Below are 25,643 nucleotides of genomic sequence, written 5' to 3'. Positions count from 1 at the left end.
AAAGCCAAACACCACCCTATCTTAAAAAAAAAGAAAAAAGGAGAAGCAGAAAACGGGTGAGAATGCCTATGTATAGGGTTATGTTGGAGGTAAGTGCTGGCCTAGTGTTCTGTGTGGAGGTGGGTGGAGAGCTGTCTCAGCCTGTCTTTGCTCCGTTCCATACGTGGTCAAATTACAGTCCAAATATAGGCAAAAATTAACTCCAGCTTGACTTTTTAGACATTTAGGTAGTATGTTGCCGGAGGCACGGCAGAGACCTTGCTGCCTGTCTGTCCTGCGCTCTGTGTGTGCGTGCGTGTGTGCTGTTGGAAGTGTACACGGCAGAAGTGTTGTGGCCTGGTTTGCCTTACTAGGACAAGCCAACATGGAGTCATCGGCAGAAGCAGGAGGGTTTATTCAAACTCCCACTTGCCTTTTCAATAAGCCCCAACATCCCATTTACAGCATGTTCCTGTTGCCTAGCAACCGGCCAGGTCTTCAGAGAGAAGAGAGGCGTCATAGATGTGTATGTATATCCATGGCTGAGTGCGAGAGCAAACACACTCCGCTGCCTCTCCCTCCCCTGCGAGCAGCTCGCTCTCTCCACAAAGCTCGCCGCCATGTAATGGAGCACAGCATTACACACCGCTCTACATCACCCAAAGACACGGCACATGGAGAGGAGGACGATTAGAATCATTTATTGTTGACACATTTGTCTAGTCGGTAAACAACATACAGACTTGTTATGCCGTCTTCATAGATCATTTTCACAATCAGGATTAAGAAAAATGACATAAGACATGATAAAGTTCATGGTCTTTTATTTGAAAAAAAAAAAAAAATAAAGACTAGCATGTACAACTTGGAATGAATGTAAACTGAACTCAGATGAGCATTTGTGAAGACTCGGTGTGCTGACACTCCAAACAGCATGTGCTGCGAACACAGTACACCCCTCACTATGCTCTTGTCTGAGTCGAGAAACAGAAGAAGAAAAAGAAAAGTGAAGGCCAGTGATACTCTCTTGCAAGAAAAGAGGACAGACACTCCATCTCAGCGAAAAAAAAATTAAAGAAAAGAATAGAAAGCTCACCGTAAGACTCTTTAAGTCCCCCCTCCTTTAAAAGGGCAGGACGCACAACTACTAAGATGGCCATCCAAATAACATAACAAAAACAAAAGAACATGCCAAACATTTGAAAATGTATTTTTGTACATAGTTTTTTTTCTCTTTTTATCTAGCATACAATTAAGTCCCATTCCACTTTAACGCCTTTATTAGAACCTGGTATATTCTCTCATCTTAACAGTACTGGGTTCCTCTCCAAATACAAAAAAACTGTACCAAACCAACAAGAGGACAGCTTATAGTGGAATCAGCACGCTCTGGTAGCCCGGAGGAGGGATGGGGGGGCATGGGGGGGTTAGTGCTCCGGTCTCAAGCTGCATGCATGAAGAACAGAAAACGGAGAGAGAAAGAAGAGATGGCCAGTCCAGACATTTACCACTAGCAAATGGAACTGGAAGGAGTTCGCCAGATGCTTTTGCTTTAGTCTGAAGGCTGTAATTACAGGGTTTGTTGTTATTATTTTTACTTGTTAAGTACTGATGCTAAACTGATCTCCGGGGGGAGGGGACAGGATCACTAACCATCATTTTCATGCAGATATTTTTTGTATATTTTTATATTTTTCCTGTGTGGACAGAAGGATATTTTATTTCAACATTCAATTATTTTCTATACAGAAACAGTATGAATAAATGAACATTTTTTCCAAGAGGTAAGTAAAACATTTTGATTTTTTTTTTCTTTTTTGTTTCTTCTAAGAGGGGACAGGATGGGGCGGGCAAGCTTCACTTCGCAGTCATCATCTGTACAAACTCTGCAGAGAGAAAGCGAGAGAGAGAGAGAGCAAGAGAGAGAGAGAGGACAAAAGACAATAAGGACACGGGGTTTAAGGCTTTGGCACAGCCGGTTGCCAGTGAGAGCAGTCACCTGCTAAATTGTTAAATGCTTTATTAATTTTTTAATCAACTTGAGCAGGTTCAGAACACACATCCTAATTAGTGTCCCCTTTCCAAACAGCTTCCATGTTCATCTCATTAAACCCATTTGATTAAAAAGCTCTTGCATTGTGCTTACAGTTATGGAGCAACGTGATGGCGATATGCGTGCGCACACACACACACACTAAAAAAAAAAAGTAAATAAAAGGAAGCTTTCATCATCCCGTAGAGTATGTGGTACAATGAGAGCATAGAAGTAGGGCACTTATCAGCCAAGACTTATGGACTGTTCATTATATATCAACAGCCTTCTAGAAAATGAGCGCAGTCTCTCGTGTAATGTGCCAAGGGACTGACAGTAGGAGGAAGGCAGTGAAAAGGATCCTAGCACACTGACGATAATTCAGAGGCATAGCTTTCTCCCATCTCTGTTCTAGAGGGCTCCATGTATCGCCCCTATCTAATAACTGAAGTAATGTGTGGCTTGTGGTCGCCCTCAGAGAAATACACAGCTTGGAAAATGAAGCGCTCTGTTCTCCATTTAATCGAAGCTCACACTGTGGCCTAGAAACAAGAGCTATTTGTGCGCTGTGCTTCATTTACAACCATCGTATTTATTTTACCTTCGTAGTTGACCTGTCCGTCTCCGTCGATGTCTGCTTCTCTGATCATCTCGTCCACCTCCTCGTCCGTTAGCTTCTCTCCCAGGTTCGTCATGACGTGACGGAGCTCTGCAGCACTGATGTAGCCGTTTCCGTCCTGGAAACACGTGGCATGGGATCAGATGTGTGAACAAATCCCTGCAGGCTGACAACCAATAACTTCCTAGCAGCTCGATTAATGAGCAGACGTGGCGGAAGGTGTTAAGAGAGTAGGAAGTTGAAGACTGATGGTTTTTTCTTTCCATCCAGTTAAACTTAATTTACCACTGTGACTTTAATTTGAGTTCTCACCTCTGAGTCATGGGGCTTATTTCAAAGATCCTCAAATGACTCCACATTCAATAAAACTAAAACTTTAGCTCCTGAAGCATGGAAAATGTCCCATCATTTCCACCTTATTTACCTTGTCAAATACCCTGAAAGCCTCGCGGATCTCCTCCTCACTGTCTGTGTCCTTCATTTTTCTGGCCATCATGGTCAAGAACTCCGGGAAGTCAATGGTTCCATTACCTGGAATGGGGTGATCAATGAGGCGCATTTAATCAGCGGAAATTGCAATTACTTAAAAGCAAACTCTGATAAGTAGATAATATAACCCAGCATTAAACTGATGAAAACCACCCAACTGCAAACATTCATTTAGTGCTTCAGTCCTCTTTATCCCCCTGTGACAGTTGCGTTTATGATATCGTATGGGCCATAACGTCTCCTGACAGATGTTCCTGACAGTGGCAGTGCAACTTGAGGGATGAGTAATCGCAGAAAGGGGAGCAGCCCTCAAATCATTTTAGTATACACATTCCTTCCTATGATAAACAAAGCTACTGCAGGCTGACAGGAAGAGGGATGTGTGTGTGTGTGTCTCCTCTTCTTCCTGAGGGAAGCCCTGGGAAAATGTTGCATTGTGTTATACGCAACGCTGCAGGATTGCAGGGGGGAACCCGTGGCCAGTCATCCATTATGTAAACATTCAGTATACTGTGCAGCTTGGCCTTCCAGGAGCCTGCATGAATCAAAGCCTCATCTCTCCTGGTCTCCACGTTTATCCGTCCAAAAGCCTGTTTTTGTCCTGATTTCTTGTTTCCCTGGGTCATTCAGCAGTGCAGGAACATGGCTGCATGAATCGGCGGTGGTGTTTTGGGAGGCGCTTATAGCAGCTGCTGTGCTGATGGTGCATGTATGCATGCAGCAGGGTCAATATCCATGTATCTGTTGTCAAGACGGGATTACCAGGGGATCAGACCCTCTAGACAGGGGAAGGATCTATGAGGAGCTCAGCAGCTTGCCAACCGCATCGCAGGAGGGAGGATGGGAGCGTTGGTGGTGAATATAATGGGCAGGTTTCCTTCATGTATATCTGGGGATGTTGCAAGAACATCTGGAAGTGTATTTTCGTCAACAACCAACAAAAAATACATACTCTCTTACAAAGGGATTGAAGTAAAGGTCAGGGACGACAAGGGCAAAGTACCCATGAGGATTAGCTCTGTGGTGCGACGGATGGGCGGGGGGAATGTGGGCAGATTAACCAATGACAGGGCACGCCTCGTAGAGGGGGAGAGATAGAGCGAAGAGGAGATGCATGCATGTGTGTATGGAACAGAATGGGATGTAGTAATGTGATGGGGCAGATGGTGATCTCAAGGCCTGGGGTAACAATCTAAGGACCTGTTATCTAACAAACAGAGACAGCCAGCAGCACAGAGGGAACACATGCTGCCACGGGGGGAGGGGGGTCCCAGCCTTGGAGTGTAGCAGAGCTGAGACTGGAAAACCACAAACTGAGAAGGACAATGACAAGAGAAGCAAGTGTCCCTCGAGTCATATCCTCCAGCCAGCTGCAGTGGTGGTGGAGGAGGGGTGGAAGCAAGGAGGGGTGAAGATAGGGAGGAGGGCAGATGGAAAGAGGAAGAGAAAATGGTAGGAGGGAAAGAGAGAGAGCGAAAAAAGAGAGGGAGGGAGTGAGTGGGCGACGGAGATGAAGATGGAGATGAGGGAGATGTGAAGAGAATCTAAGGAGTGAATCGAGTGGGAGATGCTGCGATTACACATAAGAGGTGCTGACGCAAACTATAGAAGGCTGAGGGATCTCAGTGCGCTTGGTGTGTGTGTGGTCATTGTTTGGTAATTTTTTATTCTGCGTCATAAAGCCAACTCCCATCCCCAACTTGAGAAAGAGGGGTAGGATTGTGCAATGACAGTAAGTGATGTAATGGAGCTAGTATTTTATAACACCATTATTGAATCCTTAATGACATAGTTTTAGGCCTGGTATGATTTCCTTCAATAAACACTTTAGGAGGGTATTTAATAACACAAACACAAGAGTATGAGGTGTGATGCTATCTGATATTGTAATCACAAAATTGTGCGGCTTGGCTTTACAGTCAATTAGCGAAGAGGCTATTCCTCCCGAACATCTCTAGCTAGCTTAAGACTTTCATCCTTTCTTCTATTCATTGTACATCTTTGTTACTGCCTCCTTGTTTGGTAAATAAAGCTGATTTTCAATGGGCCAGCTGACAACCCATAGCGACTGATGTGGGTACTGGATGTGCAAAGCACAGAGAGGCCTTATGTAACCACTTTTATTTTCCATTACTAGCTTCATTGCTGTCTGACCTAGATTGCATCAGCCAAGGGAGGCAGAGGCAGGACAAGGGGATGTTAGTGATGGTGTGATGGTGTGCGCTTGCTCTTGGGTGTAACTGAGGGGGAGGGCGTTGGGGATGGTGGGAGGACGTTTCAATAAAGGGGCAGCCAAGCTGCGGTGCAATTGATTTCTCCTGATCAATGTGGTCCCATTTACGAAATCCTATAAGCTGACAGAGCATCACTGGTGCAAAGGCCGTGCTGACAGCTAACATCCTCTGCTGCCCAAGGACGGCCAGCTCGTGAGCTACTGGCCAAGTTCTAAGATCACTTCTTTACCCCTTTTTCTGTCTCACTTTGAGTCTATCGTTCTCTTTCAATCACATTGAGTACGGGAGACACTGCAGCATATACTCAGACTGCAATTGATAGTTGTTCAGCCTGGGGCGTCGCCATTCGGAGTCTTTGACACCTGTTTTACACCCCAGCACTGAAAATGCCTCCCGCACATTCATATCCCTGTCATTGTCAACTATGATGGAACTGAACATGCAGTGACTAAACTGCTGACACAGAGGGATACGTCATCTGAAAATAAAGCTGGCCGGACAGTTGGCTTGGACAGTTGGTTGACAGTTGGCAGAAAAGGGAGGGAGGTGGCCAACAGCGCCACTGATGTGTTTGGAGATGGGGTGGTAATGGACACTCTAATCTCTTATCCATTTGTAGCTGGGCTTTTATCACTCAGGTCATGCATTGAAATGTATACTGTACTAGAATATATTGTCATATCCCCCGACAGTGGCTCAAATCAACAGATTCATCCCCAAACACACTGTAGCATCTTAATACCAGTAAGCTGCCTAAAGGTAGTGGTTGTGTCATTTTTTAACTGTTCTCACTAAGGCGTGATAGTTGCCGGTCATTTTGTTGATTAAAAATGTGGGCGTTTCAGAAAGAGATCGTATTAACCTAAATAATAAAACCCTTCCCCGTCGCTTACAACACACTGTCAAATTTGAGTAAATTTAATGATTTTCAGCCAGAGTTGGGCTCTCATTGTGTTCACTGACATATTCTGGTTCCCTGAACACAATATAATCTACAAAATGCACCCAAACTCCTGCTGCTTTTGAAATTTCAGCCCAGTCAAGAGAAAAATCCTAGCTTAATTTCTTTATTATCGTTCTGTCTGATAAGTCATAATACGTATCTTGCAACATTGTTACATTGAGCATGAGTATACTGACCGTCAGCATCAACCTCATTGATCATGTCCTGCAGTTCAGCCTCTGTGGGGTTCTGGCCCAGCGACCTCATGACGGTGCCAAGCTCTTTGGTGGTGATGGTGCCGTCGCCATCCTTGTCGAATAAGGAGAAAGCCTCCTTGAACTCTGCGGGGGTGGAGGCAAGAGTGCAAAGTTAGATTACTGTTGCTATGCAGTGACAGAGATGGGTTATGTCAGGATGCTGCAGTCATGTCTAGAAGGTTAACTGAGTCTTGTTAGCACCGTGGCTACAGGGGCTGTGTTAACTAAGTTTGGGCATGTCTGTAAATCAGCCTACACGAGCGTGAACGAAACCAAAATGTTCTCGTTTGTGTGAGCAGGCTTCTTAACTACAGGACATAAAAACACATCCAGGGAAGTGAACATAGGCACTAGTGACTATCAGCCTTGGGGCCTTAGCACAAGCTAATTAGCCACAGTGGGGGTTTGACTGAAAACGAACTGTACAGTTTCCAGTTTTAGTACAAAGCAGGCATCATGTACTTCAATATCAAGGTTTTTCGATGACTCATAAGCTTGAAAACTGTCTGTTCATTGTGGCTTTGTAGGTTTCTTAACTGATGATTGCTGTTAAGCACTTCTTCCCTTTATGCCCCGTTTTAAAAAGATAACGATCTGCCAAGGGAGGGCCAAAATGGCTACCGAGGAACATTACTGCACACAACTATGGACCTTCATTGAACACGGGGTGGAACTGTTCCACTAGCAGCTAATGAGTATTAATCAAAAGAGAAAGGTTTTGAGAAGAGGTTTAAAAAAAACATGTCTCTGTTTTTACCTGCAATCTGCTCCTCTGTTAGTTGATCAGCCTGTAGTTGGGGGGGAAGAGAAGGGCAAAGAATATTACCAACAAACAAGTTACTCAACAAGCACAGCATTCCAAATCCCAAACTGGTTCGTCATTGCATTCCTCGTCATCCTTGCCCAGAAACCACCACACAGCTCAACACTGGCTGCAGTGTTCAGGGGCATGTTGGCCTCGGTGCAGGGTCATCATCAGAGGCCTCAGCAGGGATCTACTCTTGGGACTGCCAGATGGATCCATGTACACTCAATGTTAATTTCTTTACGTTTTTTTTCCCCTAGAAGAATTAAACCAAGCTAAATTGAGTTTGTCCATGTTACAGTTTGATCACAGTTAGAGTCCATCTTGTCTTAAGTCCCATAAAGTGCCATGACATTGATAGTGGTACTGAAAGTCGGTTCTCAGATTTGGATCGAAATAACAGTAGAGTATTGTTTGTTTGCTAGAAAGCTAATACACAGAAATTCACGGGCTGACTTCTGCCATGTGCAAAAGAAGCCCACACTATGGAAGTACTCTCGGGAGAGTCTGCTAGGCAACAAGATACTGTAACAAAATGGATGAGGTGCTGTCTGCAGCCCAGAAGTGAGCATTTAGGCGGGGTTGTTTCGGGACATGTCGGTGTGTTTTCTGTGGTCGTACCAACAGGAAAAACTACCCGCTGGGTTGACACGGTATGGTTCCCCTCCCAGCTTGTTCTCTGTACTAGCTCGGGCTCTCTAATGGCTTACAGTGACTCACACATGCTTTAAATGGCTCTAAAGCGAGCATCCACCGCCGGACCTTTTACATGGACGGAACAAGTTTGTTTGTTAAAAAAAAAAAGAGCCACTGATTTCAAACAAACACCTCCAGCAGTAAACTGCGATTGCAGAGCCATTGGTGCAAATAACTACCACAAGTACACTCCAATCCCTGCCTTATAAAACTGGGTTTTTATTATTATTATTGTTATTATTGTTAACAGACCACCCTGACATCATTGGGCTTGGCAGTAAAGTGGGAACACACACAGATGAACATGAGCAATCATGGATGTGCACATACGCTCACACAAGCGTACATGCGAGAGTAATCTAGCACACACACAAACACAGAGTGCCTCTTAAAAGCATTCTTCCTCAACACCAATACTTTCCATCTCCATGCTTCCTGCAAATTAGTAGCCAGTTGTGCCTCAAAGCGAATTCCTCAAGCCAATCAGTGTGTTTATGTGTTTGTACAAGTAATCTCTCTTTTGATACAGACAAGCACACATCCAGTAACAGAGTCATCCACCAAATACAACGGCTGTGGAGGAGTTGAGTCTCCACAGGTCTAGTTTGGAGGTGAGGTATCTTATTTTGTAAATCAAGGTAGAAAATTGAATTTGTTGCGCAATGACTGGATTCATTTAGACTGGATGAGATTTAGCAGATCACCACATGACACGCTGTGGGCTGACCTTTAACTTTTCACAAACAAAAGGCTTCTCATCATGGCTTTAGTAGCAGCAGACATAGGACAGATCGATGCAGTCAGCGAGGGCTTTATGGAGAACCTCGGCAGCGCTCATACGATTAGCTGACCTGATTCAATAACCTGCTCTGTACAGAACAGCGCTCGCTTTTCTCCTCTCTCCCTGTGCCCTCTTCCTGTCTCCATTTCCATCTATGAGAATGGGAAATGTCAAAAGCTTTGCTGATGCCGATGTGCCACTCAGTTTGACCATGTATATGTCTCATCTTGGCATTTTGGGTACCTGTCCTCCTCTTTCCCCTGCACCAATTCCACCATTTCTCACTCTTCCTCTGTTGGTGAGTCTAGCTGTCTGTCTTCCATTAGTCACCCTTACGGGAGTTGTACTTTGTATTCGTTGTCTCACTCTGTCCCCCGATGTCTCCTATAAGCAGACTGGGTGTGGAGTTTGGTGACTCAGTGCTATGGATCCTCTCCTGGCCTAGGCCCAAGCTGTTGGGGCCTTATGGTGCTGCAGCACTACCAGGTCCATTACTGGAAGATCACTTCCTTTTCTCCCTCTTACTTCTCTTTTCCCTGGCACCCACACCTCCGCTCACACTGACTCCTCCTCTGAACCCATCCCCTCCTGTGTGTCCCTTTTTCTCTCTCGCTGCAGGCGACATACTGTTTAGAGGAAACTCCCTGTGATTCACCATGTCTAGTGTCTTATGGATGGGGCTGTTTGCTGCCAGGCCTCCAGTCTTAATAACAGCTTGTGGGGGAACAGGAGAGTGTGTGTGTGTGTGTGAAAGAAAGGGCGTGTGTGTGTGGGGTGGGGTGGGGTTGCTCTGCTGGCAGTGGTCCACTGGCATGAGTGGGTCAACCACTCCCACTGTTGCCCAAGCAGCCGGCCCTAGCAATGCACTCCAAACAGGACCGTGGGAGGCAGAGGGCATTTCGCTGGGCCGGCGGTGAATATTGTTCGCTTTCACTTGGTGCCATATCACCTTGTACAAACATTGTGCATCCTTCTCTTTTCACACCAGGTTTAATTAGATAGGGGATGCAAAATGGTGTAAGGGAACGCCAGGTATTATCTTCTCCTCTAACAACCCCTTATCAATATTTAATGTGACGTCGATCTGTCACTGCGAAGGGCCCAAACCTTTCTTGAAGCGGCATCTCCACCCTCACCGAGTAAATGGTGCTGAACCAGCTGTCACCCCGACAGATGGGCGTGACACCCCCGCTCACATACACACTTTCATCCATCCCAACACAAGAGACAATGTGACACACTCTCTTTCTATGGAAGCGCTGAGCTCCACAGAGTGTTGGAGCCTCTTCTCTTACAGGCTGGGACAAAAGACAGTGAGGCCTCAGGGCCGGGTAATGTCTGGGGGGAGGGAGGGAACGCAGAAGAGATGGTGTAAACAACGCCGGGCTCCCAAACACCCTGTGACAGGGGCCCTTTCACCATATGGCTGGCGGCGGTAGGTGGCTGGGCACTCCTCTGCACCACAGGCAGGACTTTACCCCTCCTAGACAATGGCAACACACCGACGTGGCTAGGTGTTGCCGCCGAGCTAATAAATTATTAATTGCAGCGGATCAGGTGTCCATTGAGTTGCTAAACATGCATCGGCAAACAAGAGTGTAACAGGAACAGGATAGGGCCTTAGCGTGGTCCGACTACTTATTCGATACTTCCACCTCAATGGGGGAGCCTGTTTCCACTTCAGTGGGCGTACTGATGCAGACACGGGGCTCATGCCGGCAGATATACACTTTGTAGAGACGCAGATAAGTTAACTCCACAACAATTCCACGTTACACTCCAATTACCATGTTGCAACATGAAACTGCATCGCAGCTTGTTACCCTATATGGGATATTTGATCAGAGTAGAGTTTGGGAGGGGGGGGTCTACAGCTTCTTGACCTCTTCTGGCTATTAATGATCTATCAAGCCCGATAATCGACGAGTTAGCTCGAAGGCCCTCTTTTCCATATCCGGATCATTTGCACTTGGTGACGTAGCCTGTGGAGAGACTCCGTCAGCGTGTGTGGCTTCAACATCTGGTGCAATAGCTCGCTATTCTATGGTCAAATGCAAGGTCTGTGTTTTGCAAGTCCTACCGTGAATGCTGCTGCAGAATAATAGAGGACATAGATACAGAAAGTGGTGGTTCAGCATGACACCATCACACATTCCACAGTCTGAGGCAAACTTCAGTTTGACGTTTGATGGGGACAGACCACAGAGAGAGAGAGAGAGAGAGCGCTTCTTGGACAACTCACACGATGGCCACATTTGCGTAACATCGGCAATTTGCAAAGAGGCAACCAAATCAGCCGACATAACACAAATAGATAACCCCCAGTCCACGATAAACCTTCAGAGGCAAAGGCGGAACTGATACGCCTCACACGGCTTACTGTAGCCCTGGCAGGCCGGGAGATACAATGCAGCCATAACCTTGTAATTACAAAATATGGTCCGCTTCCGTTGCGGAACACAGACGAGATACAGTAAGGGCCGTTCCCTGCCAGGGCACGGGCTCGAGGAAGCAAGATGGTGCAACCCAGAAAACGGGAAACCGTGCCTCGTTTAAAGAAAGAAAAAAAAAGAAGAAGAAAAAAAGAAAGAAAGAAATAGTAACAATTAACGAGAAGATATGCGCCACTTGTGTGTTGAGAGAGAATTAAAACGTTTGTTGAAACATTTTGGCGAAAACAAATGTGTGTGCACACACACACACACGCATATATATGTATGTACACACGCACACACACACACACACACACACACATATATCATTTCTACCTGTTCCGCCGTGTTTCTGGCACAGTTAGGTACGCCTCTCAACACGCCTGCGCTCCCGAGGCGGATTGTAAAATGTATCCTAATGCACTTATGGCTTCAGAATTATTGTACTGTAATTACCCAGAATAGCCCGCTCGTTATCCCGATACTACTAAATCTAGTCCAAGAATTAATTCGATCTGCACCGCGCAGCCGTGGACCAGCCGCCTGACCCGATATAGCCGAACGGCAAAATAACGCCGTATGAATTGCGCAGTTCTGAGCCACATAGACTCCCCGGTTTGAAGGAGAGCAATGATTTCACACATAAAGCCGCTTAGACGAGCGACACACACACGCTCCTCGACGAGGCTTCTTCTCGTCCCATGCGCTGGTTAGCCGGAGCAAATAAAACGCGCCTTTGCGGGCGTTTTCCGTCTCCGCCGCGTGTGAAGAGCTCGTGAGAGGAATCAATGACTGGACAGCAAAGACATAAAGCGTGAAGCTGGAGCAGGTTACACTGGAAATAGTCAGAAATCCCTTCAGTTTCCCCTATTAGACAGAATGAATGACAATACATACCATGTCGGTTGGGTTGTGTGCTTGTCGGTCTGTGGAGGCAGACTAGGAGTGTGGTCGTTCCTTAGATGGAGTTCCACTGGCGGGTTAGGAGTGTGTATATTGGCCGTGGCCAGAATGGGGATTGCCTGTGTATCCCTCCGCCACACTAGCACAGATCACTCACTTCCTTATTTCTGTTCAGGGCTGTTGCAGCATCGCAGGCCTGTGACAGCGCACACGCCAGTCACAGGGGCTGAAACGCCTGCAGTGCACACAGAGCATCGTTACACTCACGCTAAACTAAACTACTGTTAATTGCTGCTAATCTGATCGTTTTGCAGGAAGCTGACTATGTATATCAGTGGATGCATAAAAAAAAATTGCTTCTAATTCTCAGCATGTGGTTGGCGTTCTTTGCATGTCAAACCAGAGGCCAACATTACATGAAACAATCTAATTTTAAAGATAAATTCCCAATAAAATCCTGTTTACAGTTTCTACGTATAACTTTTATTCACATGAATGTTTGCCCTATTTAACCACTCACTGGAGGTGAGATATATTTTGTATTTGTGTACTTTATGGCATTTACTAAAGGCAGTGTATATGGAGTTTGGCTGAGCTTTAAGGTAGTTAAACTGAGTAAGAATAAAATTAAAGTTAAGTACTTATCGGGTTATTCTAAAAGCGTAATAAACTTTGAGTGGGCACAAGCTGGCTAAGCTACTATTATCCTTCTCATCAGGAGGAAGATAACTTGTTTGTATGTTTTTTGTATTGCTTTTAGTGTGAAAAGGAAAAGTTTTAATAATTAATAATTAAGTTTACAGGGAGGGAAACAACTTATGTTAAAGGTAAAGTCAAGGAAGTCCTTAAGTCTCTTATTCATCAATGTTTTTGTAATTTTATTGATTTCTATAATCACATTTAAGAGCTTGACAAAAAAAGGTGGACTGTGCCTTTAAATTTAAATAGATACTTGTCAAAACATTCAGTTTCTCTGAATGAGCTTTAAATTAAATATTAAGCTATTATAAATCATAAGGCCATACAATCTATAGCATGTCTTTTTAACCATTATTCCATAAGAGGCGCTCTCTCTCCTTAAAAAGAGGTACTATTTTGCTGCCTGCGGAGGAATACCTCGAGTGTACGGAGGCCGGTTGACACTGGAGAATTTGCTTTGCCGGTGTGTGCCGGCGTTTCTGATTGGTCGCTGGAGACCTGCAATATTATACTGCATGTGTCGACCGCGTTGATTGGCTACACGGGACCTGCATTGCACCAGGCAGTGGCACTTGATGGAAACGTAATAAATATAAATACATAAAACTTAAAAAAGCGACGTGTCTTTTCGGTGCGGCGTTTATTTCGTCAGCCGATTTATTAACGTGCACGGGTATTTGCAGTTTATTATTATTTATTTGGCGGAAATGCGACAGGTTTTCATTGGCGCGGGGCAATTGTTTGATAGGCTCGATATGGGAAGTGCGCACATTTACTATTGGCTGCTACGAAGGCTGCTATGTGGAATTAACGGAGGAGCCCAGAGGAGTTGCTGTCTTCTTATGTCGTCGATACACAGCATGGGTACGCTGTACTAAAAAAAAACAAATAAAAAAACGTAATTTTTTTCTTGCTCTCGCCCAAGAAACGCTGCGAGTAAAACACTCAGCATCATTCAGGTAGAATGACGGTGCAGAAATGGCAGAGCAGGCAGTATCGCAGTGTTGTCACAACAGTCCCCACACACCGAGTCCCCCAGCTCGCTTTAAGAGTGCGCCCGACTACAGTGCCACCCAGCGGACAGAGCGGGGAAATGCCGTGTTTACAGCAGCCAGCAGGAAAGAGGCAGAACACAGAAAAGCACCTGGTATGAAGGGTGTACATGCTACATATAGCCACTGTCAATGGGTTTTTGGTGAAGCTTCGCTTTCTAATCCTCAAACTGAACTCACACGAGAGCCTAGCTTTACATTCAAGATTATTTAGTTTTAAAGCACCAGAAGATATTTCTACACATGGAGACATTTGAGGCCAGTCAGAGTTCAGGTCTTTGCTTCATTTTACTCACTTACCTATTTAAAGCGAGTGTACTGTTTATTAATTAACTGTGTTTGTAATATAAACATAGGTTTTAATCTGATTTAACACAACAGGGTGGATAGTTGTACCAACTTGGATTTACATTAACACTGAAAAAAAATAAAAAAGGAAAACATCCTCACAGCAGATCTCTGTCTGCCAGAGTCTGGGCCGGTTGTGGTCCTCTCGTCAGGTCAAGTAACTCTAACTCAAGTCGAGCTGCTTCATGTGCTAATCTACTGGAACTAATCGGCACTTCTTACTGAATTTGTTCAGTTTGTGTTTGCCCCGGTAAACCGGAGAAATAGCCGTTACATAAGCGGATGCACATATTTTTCCCCCTATGCTTGCCGCTTTGATTCTCCCCCCACTTTCCTCTCACGCGTTCATCTTTTTTAATACATCTTCGCAGGCAACGCTGAGGTGAGAGGATTATTTTCTGTACTCCCCTGCGCGCGGAGTCACAGCCCCGCTATCACTCCCCCTGAAACCTCTCGCTTCCTTCAGAAAGCTGAATGGAAAGACCATCGGCGAGCACTTTGATCCTATCCCAGAAAGAAGTGCACAAATTGCTTTGCTGTGGGCAGACAGTCCAGCCAACGCAAATAAAACTGATGTCGTTCAATATTAGGTTACCTTTTCCCTCATCCCTTTAATCTCATAAAACAAGGTTGTTATTTGAGCAGGATTAAATGCGGTGCGGCCTGCGCGCATCTGCCGCATCAGTACAGTATCTGTGGACTCGTGAGGGCAGTTTGGAAACACCCGACCCGGAGTTTGTCTTGAGCTGACAGGGCAAAAGCCTCATTAGAACGCACCCCAACCCCCACCCTCTCCTCGTAACCCTCCCGGCCTCTCTGGCCCAGCACGCCATGCTTGATTTAAATGTTTTTTTTTTCTCTCTCTCTCCCTTCTTCTTCCATTTGCTGAATGTGCTGCGATGTACAAGCTGCAGTTGAAATGCGTGACTGATTTAATAAGGCGAGAGTGTTTCCGCGGAGGGGGCTGCAGTAGAGCAGCAGCAGCAGCAGCACCAGCAGCAGTGGCTCTGCTCTCGTTCGGGCCGCGCACTGCAAAGTGCTCGGACGCCTGCTGCACGGGGCCACTTTCTGCTGAGCACCGAGTTCCACGTGGCTCCACATCAAGAGCCATTAAATCAACGCCGCCTGCTCTCGGCGTGTCAGACGGCGGCGAGGGCAGCTTAGCTGAATTCACTTAACTTATGGGACGATTTGAATAGAAGACGGCAAAAAGTCAAATCGCACGCCGCACTCCGCGTCTGCTCGCCTCAAACCGACATCCATTCTCCCCTCTGCTTAGCGGCGGCCCATTTAGGCAGTTGAAAGTGAAGCATTAGCGCAATGACATTATGCAGCTCCTGGAGGCAGCGTTTGAGCAAAACGCTTCGGTCAGGGCGTTTCATCTCGTTCCGTGGCCCCGAGATTTAATTAATGCGCATTGTGCTGTCGTCAAATGTGTGGATCATATGGAATATCGTCGTGATTAGCGAGGAACGGTCCTCTAAAGAGATGACACTGGTGATTCCTCCAGGCCTCTGCTGCGTCGTCTTCGGGCTCTCCGAGTAGCAGGTACACTGTCCTCCACAGTGAAGCAGAAAACATGACTCTGCATATTAATAGAAGTGTTTCTGACACAGAGGGCAACAACACAAGAGACTGAACGATTTGAATAATTCATGCGATTAATTATCTCAAGATATTACAGCCCACTGATGAACTCTATATACGGGAATTGAGCAGGAAGCAGATGCTGCTACTCCACGAATATGATTTAAGTCAGAATGGATGATTCAGAATGATTCAGTGGAAAAAAAAAAACAGTCTAATGCACCATGATTGGATATACTTTTGTCTTTTTATTTAATGTCTCAACACATAACGGCAAAAGGAGGGCGGGATAAGCCAGACGTGACATGCACAAAATATATCAAAACTCTCTCTGAGGAGTCAGCTGCGGCCTCCTCTCTTTCACACGGCGATAGATGGAGGGAGGGTGAGGTGGGGGCGGTGAGAGAAACAAAATGCTTGAAGGTTAGAGGTAAAGGCCCTCCGGTGTGCCCTCCTGCTTCTTGTACAGGACGTTCTCCTTGGACTTCTTGAAATCTTCGTTGGTGACTTTCATGCGGCGCTCTCGCAAAGCCATGAGGCCTGCTTCTGTGCAGATAGCCTGGAGGATAAAATGACAGGAGGTGGTTTCAGTTTTAACACATGTTTCAGTAAAAAAAAATGCTTTGTGATAGAACAAAAGCAGCAAGAACAATGCTCTGCTTTGTGTCATAATGCAGCCCAGGTTTTGCGTGATTAGCGTATCAGGATAAACTAAGAACTCTATTTATAACTACTGAAATGAGGCAACAGTAGCTTTAAAGGATTAACAGAAACAGTTTGTTTATCTGATAATGTAAAAAATATTAAAAGTGAAAGAAAGTTGTAGGTGAATTCTTTGATACTTTTATTCAATTACAAGAAAGACCTGCCCACTTTAAATGAATTCTGGGAATATAAGTGCTTCTCATACAATCAGATTTATCTTAAATCAAACTTCAGAAATAAATATTTTGAGTTTTGAAAACACTATCAGAAAAGAATACTTACTTTACCATTATACTCAACACATACACAAAGCTAACCACGTAAAGTAACTATCATTCAAGAAATCTCCAGGTGTCATTCACTGTGGAGCCACATGAGGGCAGCAGAGCTGAGTCAAAGATCTAAATGTACAGTAAACCCTCTGCATCAGATCCTTTTAAATGGAAAACTTACTACAGTTAATTAAGCGTTGACATGAAAATCATTTAGGAAATCAGCCCCGGTGGTTTTCCTTCAAACAGCTTGGTCTTATTTTCTACCTCACTCTGCGCTGAGCCACAGCGTGAACTGGCTAGCAGCCAAGACCTCACATAATCAATAAATGGCTGCAGTCACAGAACCAGTCTGGGAAAAAAGTTAAGGAAGCAGGGCACTGCTCCAGTGTCAAGCTGTGGATTGACTGGAAAATACTTAGTCTGCTGTTTAATTCACTGTTAAGACGGGGTACACCTACACGTACAATTACACCTGGAGCAGAAACAAACTCCCTGTAGAGTTGGAAAATGTCTGACTCCTTTTTTTTTTTTTTTTTTTTTACTCCTTTCTTCTCTGAACAACAGTGTGGCTGAGGTCCAACACGGAGACTGGCTGGTAGATTGTGGTATTTGGCTCCAGTCTCGCTCTTACCTTGATGTCTGCTCCTGATAAGTCGTCCTTTGCCAGGATGAGGTCATCCAGGGTGACGTCATCTGCTACGGTCATGCGGCTGGTGTGGATCTGGAAGATCCTCCTTTTGGTCTTCTCGTCCGGCAAGGGAAACTCAATCTTCCGGTCGATTCTTCCTGAAGAGGAGGAGGGGGACAGATAAAAGACAAAAACATCACAAACTGATTGCAAGACAAAAGATATGCCGTGAGTAGCCTCTCGCTGTTTTATTTTTACATCTTCATTAAACCAGTCAGTAACTTAATTAACTGTAAGGCACTTGATTAATAAACAAACATACCAATCACGTTAGGTTGATAAATTGAACATCAACAACTGATAAAGAAACTGATTGGAGTAACTGAGAAAGGTTCCAATGATGTAGTAAATTAAATTGAGTTAAATTAAATCAGAAATCAGAACTGAATTTCTGGTTCACAAATGACCAGCTTCATATGTGTTGCTGAAGTAAAAGAAGAAATTCCACTCTACCATGACTAAGCATTCAGTCAGTTTTACAGTACGGTAGATTCGTGAGCACGGCAAGAGTCATTGACAAGTACAGGTGGAATCAACGGCAATCAGACGCCTACTGACCAGGTCTGATGAGGGCTGGATCCAGAGTTTCTATTCGATTGGTGGCCATGATGACTTTAACGTCTCCCCGCGAGTCGAAGCCGTCCAGCTGGTTGAGCAGCTCCAGCATGGTCCTCTGGATCTCCCTCTCACCTCCTGAGTTCGAGTCATACCTACACAATTCACAGGAAATGCATCTTAAAATGTATGGAATCCGCTTAAACCTGGAACCTTTTCCATCAAGCGTCGTACAACCTGAGTAAAACCTGAGTATTTGTTAGAGCCACTGATAATAGAAAAGCTGAAATGTAAAAACTTCAGACCTGCATAAAAGACAAAAAGGAACAAAAGGGACTAGAAATATTAGCATAAAATAAAAATGTAGCATGATAAGCTGTTCTCAGGCAGGTTGTTTCAATTTAAACCACAATAACTCAGAGTAGTCTCACTACTGAATGTTTCTGTCCTGTGCTTTGGAACAACTAAATGAGTCTCGTGAGAGGACTTGAGCTAGAAAACATGCCAGACAAGCAGGCCACTATAAGAACACAGAGTGCATTAAAAATAATAACACTGAAAATCAACTAGCCAGCTGACAGATAACCGATGTAAGGGCGTTAAAGTACGAGGAATGTGCTCCTCTTTGTAACACTCGTTTGCATCTTGATCTTTTATGGTAAAAAGCCAGTTCACATCTACAAGCTCATTCATTATTAAGTCAGACAACATCCAGGCCAAATCACCTACCAGCTTGTTCATTTAGGTCAGGAAGTATTACTGTCAACTTATTGATTTTTTACAGGGATGAAAAGCGTTTCCATACACTCTAGTGCTACATTAATAATCAGAATATTACCCCAATTAAAACAAAGTTACAACATGTAATCACCTTGATCACAACAAAATAACCAGATTGGAAAGACTTTTCAGTCAGACAGAGAGGGGGAGGTGTAAACCATTGATCATCTAATATAACATTAGCTGCTGATAATCATGTACACTTGGATCCATTCATTTCCCTCTGGTTGGAATCAATACAGTCTTTCTGGACCCTGTGTGGGGTAAAATCAGGTGTGGGATGAGTTTCCGGGAGGGACAGTAAACACACCAGCAAAACAAGTTGTTTGCAAGGGTGAACAAAGCCAGAATCGATATATTGTCCAGGTAAACATAGACACTATGAGCTGCTGCTGGTCCTGGAAACACCTTTTAGTTTTCTATGGCAGAAACTGCAAGGACTGCAGCTACAGCATCACACCACACCAACTGTCTAAACCGAAACAGAGAATGCAAATCGTCTAGCATTGTCAATATAATGTCAAGCATTAAAAATAACAAATATATCAAGACATAGCTACAAGAAGTCCTTTCTATTTGTTCTATCACGACTGCTCTGCTGTCTGTGTACCTCTTAGTGCCGATGGCATCGATCTCATCAATGAACACGATGGAGGGGGCGTGTTCCTCAGCTACCCTGAAGAGCTCTCGCACCAGCTTGGGCCCATCTCCGAGGTACTTCTGGATCAGCTCTGAGCCCACCACGCGCAGGAAGGTGGCTGACGTCTGATTGGCTACAGCCTTGGCGAGCAGCGTCTTACCTGGGAAATATGCAACAGAGGGAGGTTTTGTAAGCACATTTCCCTTTTAGTATATCCTCCAGAAACTGGAGCAGCTCCTAAAGCAACTACCATGCTCCCATTTTACTCAGCAGATATTTGGACAACAGTGAACCTCCATCGTACAGACAGAAAAATGTTAATAGAATAGTATAGTTTGTTCACTCTTCTTTTCATAGCATTTTATCATCATTATAAAAATATAACACATTGTTAACACTGAATGTACATTACCTACCCTAACTATACAGTGTGTGAATATACATATATATAATCCTGGTGCATTATTTTATTCCATACTTATTATAAATTATTATTTATAAATTTATTTCCACATTATGAATGGATTCTTAACTTTTGTGTACCACTCATGAAATTGTGTCATATTTAAGCTTCCCAACAACGCGGCTAAAGCCAGGGTGTATAGTAACGTAGATTACAGTCTGGTAGGATAGAAGAAGTAACATAGAGGAGTTAGTCTCGCGTTGCCTCTTCTGTTCAGAGTGTGAGAACAATGATTGGAAACCTATCTATTGAACTCACCCGTGCCAGGAGGTCCATATAGGATGACTCCTTTGGGAGGCTTGATGCCCATCTCTTCATAATACTCTGGATGTGTAAGGGGCAGTTCCACTGACTCCTATTAAAAATAAAAGAAAAGGAAACACAGCGTGTTGAACCAGAACAAGCAAATAAAATACAAAATTCAGCTTCACTTTTGCAGCTATATGTGCATGTTATAATTCAGTTGTGGCTACGCACTTTAATCTCCTGGATCTGATTGTCCAGTCCTCCGATGTCAGCATAGGTTTCTTGAGGGGCCTTTTCCACCTTCATCACTGTCACCAAGGGGTCCGTGTCATCCATCAGCACCCCAATCACAGCATGAACCTACAACGACACACAAACACAAGACAGATGTAAATATTTACATCAGTTAAAAGAGGTAGAGGAATGTGTGGTAGTCTCTGATTTAATGTAAATGTCTTTAATGGGATGAAAACACATTGCTGAATATTACCTTGTGGTTGAGCAGGACAGAGCAGCCTGGCTCCAGCAGATCCTTATCCACAAAGGACAGGATGCTGACATAATGCTCTGATCCCACTGAGGTGGAAACGATGGCGTGGTTGTCATCTATGATTTCCTCCAAAGTACCTACAGACATTGGAGTTCCCCGCAGGTCATCAACCTTTGACCTCTCCTCCTGCATAAAAGAAAATAATTTATTTAACTTTATTTTACCCAGACATGTTGCAAAGAGAACTGAGAGGTACTTGGGTACAATGGCTGACCTCCTGTTTCTCTTCCAGGGGCTTCATCTGCTCCTGGTTCCTGATGAACTCTTCCTCCATCAATAAGTAGTCTTTGATCCGTTCCTGCTTCAGAAGCTTCAGGCGGCACTGCGTGTGAGGTGTAACTGTAAGACAGACAGATGCAGCATTAGTAAACTATGCATAAAAACAACAAACTGACCTAACCACAAACACTTTGTTTCATAGGCTGTCCTATTAAACTTATGGGATGTCAATATCATAGTGTCTTGTTACAAGTCTCATTATACCAGATCTTATTATTATCACACAGTCATATCCAATAAATTCAGAAGAATATTGGTGAGACACACTGTGATAAAAACAAAAAACGTAAGATAAACAAATTTGAGATTAATATAAAACAAGCTGGTGCATAATAATTAGATCTTAAATGGAATGGCAACTTAAAAAAAAACACAGCAAAACACAGCCAAACAAGCAAATGTGTCTTCACAAAGAGTTGCTTTCTCACTTCTTTACCTAGTGGTAGTTTGCTTGCGGCATCAGGTCCCTTGGTCTTCTTCTTTTTCTTACCAACTCTGGTGGGAATTGGAGGCTCATACTTCTTTTTCTTATCCTTCAATTAGCAAAACAATTGGAATGTCAAAAAAAAATAAATACAAAAATGCAATGATTGGAAGCAAGAACTACAGGCCTCATATTTCCCAAATCCTTTCCGTGACAACATACACACACCAACAGTTGTACTAAGACCTTAGATAACATTTCAATATTCATCTCAACTTTCTTTATAGAGCACTTTAAAAAAAAGTCACAGCCAAAACAAAGTGATATGCAAAGACAGAAAAAGAACATAAGAGATAAAACAAAAACAGTAAAACAATAAAAACTCTTGGGAAAAAAATCTAAAAAAAAAGCACCAAACAAGAGCAGGGTCTCCTGTAGAGTATTTCTGTTCTGAATAAGATTTGTGGCAGGGCTAGTGTTTACCAATAAGCATGGGGAAGAATAGAGCAGCATAAAAATAACAGAGTACTTTAGACTGTGGGATTATGCCATTTTGTTTTGTATTTAAGGCTATTTGTCAGTTAATTAGATACATGAGTGAAAACGAATACATTACAAAGTTGGATGGCCACTTAAAATGTAAGTATCTGATTACAAAAACAAGCAGGTTCCGACGTTAGCTAGCAGAAGCCATGTCATTCTCACCTTGTCATCCTTCTTGCCTCCCCCTGGACCGTGGCCTCCGCTCTGACTTTGACCCTAGAAAAATATCAAACGCATGTAAATACAGATGAAATAAGTGCCAGTGCCTTTTGACCGTAATTGACAACAATGCGCCGAAATAGCTTATTAGCTTAGCCGTTTACTGTAGTTAGCTCGTCGTAGCTCCTAGCCAGGACAACTGGGCAAATTTATTTATATCGCTGGAAAGATAAGCTTCTAAAAGTGACACCATTATCTGCGAACACATTAACATTTTTTCAAAAAACGGCAAAGGGCTGCCTCTACTGTATGAATGACTCGGTTAACAAGAGCTGCGACAACTGCCAACCGAGAAAAAAGGCTAATGTCGCTGAGCTTCGTCAAGCTTGGTCTGTTGATCACGTTTAATTCTGTTCTTTACTTCAAAAATAATACACAAGATAATCTGAAACTACCTTAAAACACGAATGCTAACGGCTCTAGCCCTACGGATGATCTAATATTTACAAATAACAGGTTTTATAATTATAACTGTAAGAGCCGCAGAGAAAATTGCTTGCTCACTTACCATTGTTGCTTGTCGCTATGAAATGACGTCAGAAGGGTACGGTAACGCTATAGGACAAAAAGGCTCGACGAAATGGACGAAATATGCCACCTGGCTGTCGCTGGGTCAGTTAAATCCACTATGGTGTCAATCTTAGGCCCGCGGGTCAAAACAGGCCCGCCAGAGGGTCTAATGTGGCCTGCATGATAAAGTGTAAAAATTACACTGAAGACGCTGACTGAAATTTTTCCAGGAAAAGTAACTACTGGTCCTAGGTTTCATACAGCTTTACTAAGAGTTGTGGACATAACACAACACTGAGAACTAGAAGGGCACTTTTGCAGCAATTGCACTTCTTTTTCTTAATAAATGTCCGGTTGCTCATTATATGGTTTGTAATATGGCAGCTCATTAAATGTAAACATTTTCATAACGTATGCCAACTAAAATCAGTCTGACACCCTTCAGTGGAGTGCCACAACAGAACAATTAATCAAATTCTAACTTTTTCTCACTTCATAGAAAATAGCCCTTGTGCACACAAGTACGAGCGATGAGTCTATTAGAATAGCATATTTTATTTACTCATGATTACCTGCAAAATATTACACAGTCCTATATTTTTTAAATTGCAGAAAGTGGCTTTATTGTTTGTGCTGAAAATAACTGGTTAATACAACCAGAACAGGCTAAAATTTAGGTGAAAGAAATAAAAATGACTCTTGACTTTAAGGGGAGCATCCTCTGTACTGCACAGGTTCTGGGTGCTTAAGAGCAAAGAGAATGGAACAGCACTCTCCTGCTTTCATTTTGCTACCGTCATGCGCCACCTGGATCTCACAGCTTTGGTTTTCACAGGTACTATTTAATTGACTTGCTTGCTTTTTATCCTTCAGGTAGCTGGCTAATTTTGCTGGGCTGTCAGTGTTTGTGTTGCCAGTGTCAGACATGGCAGCGTATGTGCAAGTTCACTGTCTGGCAATCATAGACCTTCACAATGCTTAGAACCTTTTCCATAAATTGCACATTATGTGATATGTAATATGCCAGAATCAGACCCTTTGTGAACATACAATAAAATACCCACCTGTTAAGTCTGTTGAACCTTGAATGGTGGTGTAACACCAGGCCACCCGTGTGCAATCAGTCATTGTATCCAGTCCCACGTGGTTGTTCCATTAGCATGTGTTTCACACAGGCTCTGACGCAGTTGATATGACAGCGGCATCAGTAACTCTCTGGGAGTTGTTGTGACTCATAAAAGAGCTTTAACAAAGAGTCTTTGTATCTACATCTGCGCGAGTCTCCGCTGTTCCACATACACATGCGTTTGTGCACACACATAAACAAACAAACAAACAAACAGGAGCACACGGACATTTGCTCAAGGCTTTTATTATCTGTGTAGGCACAGCTTTTCTGACATATTCTCTGATTCTTCATTTCACTACTTTGTGTGTGTTTTAAAATGTAATTATGCATGGGATTGTCTCAGTGGTAAAGAATGGACAGTCCTAGAGTCATCTGTTTAACTCTGTACATCGTCACAGTACTTTAGGAGTTCCTTAGGGCTAAGATATTTTCTCCCTCTCTAGTGTCCTACTACAAAATCGTTTTAATTAAAAAAAAAAAAACATTGATTCATATTTTCCGTACTTTCAATATCTTGCACTTGCAAATGAATTAAGTAGAAAAAGCTTCTTTAGCTAACTGATTGCTAATCCAGGGCCCCACAATTACTGTGACTATTCAACATGTCTGTTCTAAAATGGTAATTATGGATTTTACAGTGGAAATGATTGATGTGAAAAGTTTTCCTCTTAGAGGTAGCCGGATGCCCTACACGCTCGTGAAATTATGGACTCATGATGCATGCACATTAGCATTCTTCTGAGCTGACATGACTTCTTGTTGCATACTGTGCAATAATTATACATCTTCTAGAGTTGCCAGATGTTATGAGTTTGAACTGATGGACTTCTGGTAACCAAGAGTCTTTTTGCAGTGTTTCCGCTTCTTTCCCAATAATAATGTGTGGGAAATGTGCCTTTTGGTCAGTGTGCATCATATGCACCTTAAATTGTGACACAGCCCAGCACCGTTCATGATGGTACGATCTACAGCCACTACAAAATACCATGCTTTCAAAATACTATAATTCCCAGCCTTCTTTGCTCTTTAGATTCCACCTAGATTTGCTTCACTTCCCTTGGGTCTTCGCAGTGCGCTTGGTAGAACATAGCTGAATTCCAGCTACAGATTGTCATGTGACGGTATCCCACCAGTCACTGCAGCCTACACTCATTTGGAAGTGAAGGACACACGCCTGTTAAGTTTCATGACTCCATGCTGCACGGCTGTGATGTTACTGTATTGACGCAATATGTCCGTGGACAGTGAGGCACAGAGTACAGCTGCTGAAGTACTAAGAATCATTTCTCTGGTCCTATTTTGTAATGATGACACGCACACGTACATAAACCCACAAGGTGAAAACAATACCAGCCATGCTCTCGAGCGTGATAGAAAGAGCAGGGCGTCCTCACACTGTAAATGCACGGATTGGAATGCTCACAATTATAGATTTTGGCACTACAAATTATGTGTAATGTCTCTGCATTTAGATAGACTGCAGTATTTCACTACTAATCTAAATTACAGCCCTAACAGAATAAAAATGCCTCATGCACACAGCAGAGTGGACCAGTCAGAAGGAATTTCAAATCAAATTGAGAGCGGTGGTGAAAGCCTTTCATTAGTGGCAAAATAACAGTGTCAAATAACCATGGAATAGTTTTTTTTTTTCCTGTATGGAATGAATAGAATCTGTCTGTGCATGTTTCGCTGCAGACGGGGACACATGGTGGTAGCAGGAAAGTGGGTTTTTAGAAAAGATGAACAAAGATGTAATCGATGGGAAGCGCCCTTGAATA

At 43.6% G+C, this 25,643-nt stretch overlaps 2 protein-coding genes across 2 annotated transcripts; both read right to left on the bottom strand.

Moving 5' to 3' along the window:
- Window positions 1–786: 786 nt before the first annotated feature.
- Window positions 787–12,302, bottom strand: LOC124998844 (calmodulin-1). Its single transcript, XM_047573439.1, has 6 exons — window positions 12,165–12,302; window positions 7,311–7,341; window positions 6,494–6,637; window positions 3,055–3,161; window positions 2,613–2,748; window positions 787–1,865 (listed from the first exon to the last, which is right to left on the bottom strand). The coding sequence occupies exons 1-6, from the start codon at window positions 12,165–12,167 to the stop codon at window positions 1,837–1,839; spliced, it is 450 nt and encodes a 149-aa protein (XP_047429395.1). The 5' UTR covers window positions 12,168–12,302; the 3' UTR covers window positions 787–1,836.
- Window positions 12,303–16,084: 3,782 nt separating this feature from the next.
- Window positions 16,085–22,816, bottom strand: LOC124999359 (26S proteasome regulatory subunit 4). The gene is made up of 11 exons (XM_047574240.1): window positions 22,732–22,816; window positions 22,167–22,220; window positions 21,474–21,570; window positions 20,973–21,097; window positions 20,699–20,884; window positions 20,440–20,568; window positions 20,221–20,317; window positions 19,470–19,659; window positions 18,083–18,234; window positions 17,468–17,622; window positions 16,085–16,415 (listed from the first exon to the last, which is right to left on the bottom strand). The coding sequence occupies exons 1-11, from the start codon at window positions 22,732–22,734 to the stop codon at window positions 16,281–16,283; spliced, it is 1,323 nt and encodes a 440-aa protein (XP_047430196.1). The 5' UTR covers window positions 22,735–22,816; the 3' UTR covers window positions 16,085–16,280.
- Window positions 22,817–25,643: the final 2,827 nt, after the last annotated feature.

The sequence above is a fragment of the Mugil cephalus genome, chromosome 21 (assembly GCF_022458985.1).
Source record: "Mugil cephalus isolate CIBA_MC_2020 chromosome 21, CIBA_Mcephalus_1.1, whole genome shotgun sequence".
NCBI lineage: Eukaryota > Metazoa > Chordata > Actinopteri > Mugiliformes > Mugilidae > Mugil > Mugil cephalus.
This window is presented reverse-complemented; position numbering and strand designations above follow the sequence as displayed.

Excerpts from the sequence above, each read along its gene's own strand:
- LOC124998844 (XM_047573439.1), bottom strand. Across the intron at positions 3,162-6,493 it reads CAATGAGGTTGATGCTGACG|GTAATGGAACCATTGACTTC; the intron begins GTCAGTATACTC and ends ACCCCATTCCAG. Across the intron at positions 1,866-2,612 it reads CGGACAGGTCAACTACGAAG|AGTTTGTACAGATGATGACT; the intron begins GTAAAATAAATA and ends TTCTCTCTGCAG.
- LOC124999359 (XM_047574240.1), bottom strand. Across the intron at positions 20,885-20,972 it reads CCCTGGAAGAGAAACAGGAG|GAGGAGAGGTCAAAGGTTGA; the intron begins GTCAGCCATTGT and ends TCTTTTATGCAG. Across the intron at positions 16,416-17,467 it reads TATCAGGAGCAGACATCAAG|GCTATCTGCACAGAAGCAGG; the intron begins GTAAGAGCGAGA and ends TTTATCCTCCAG.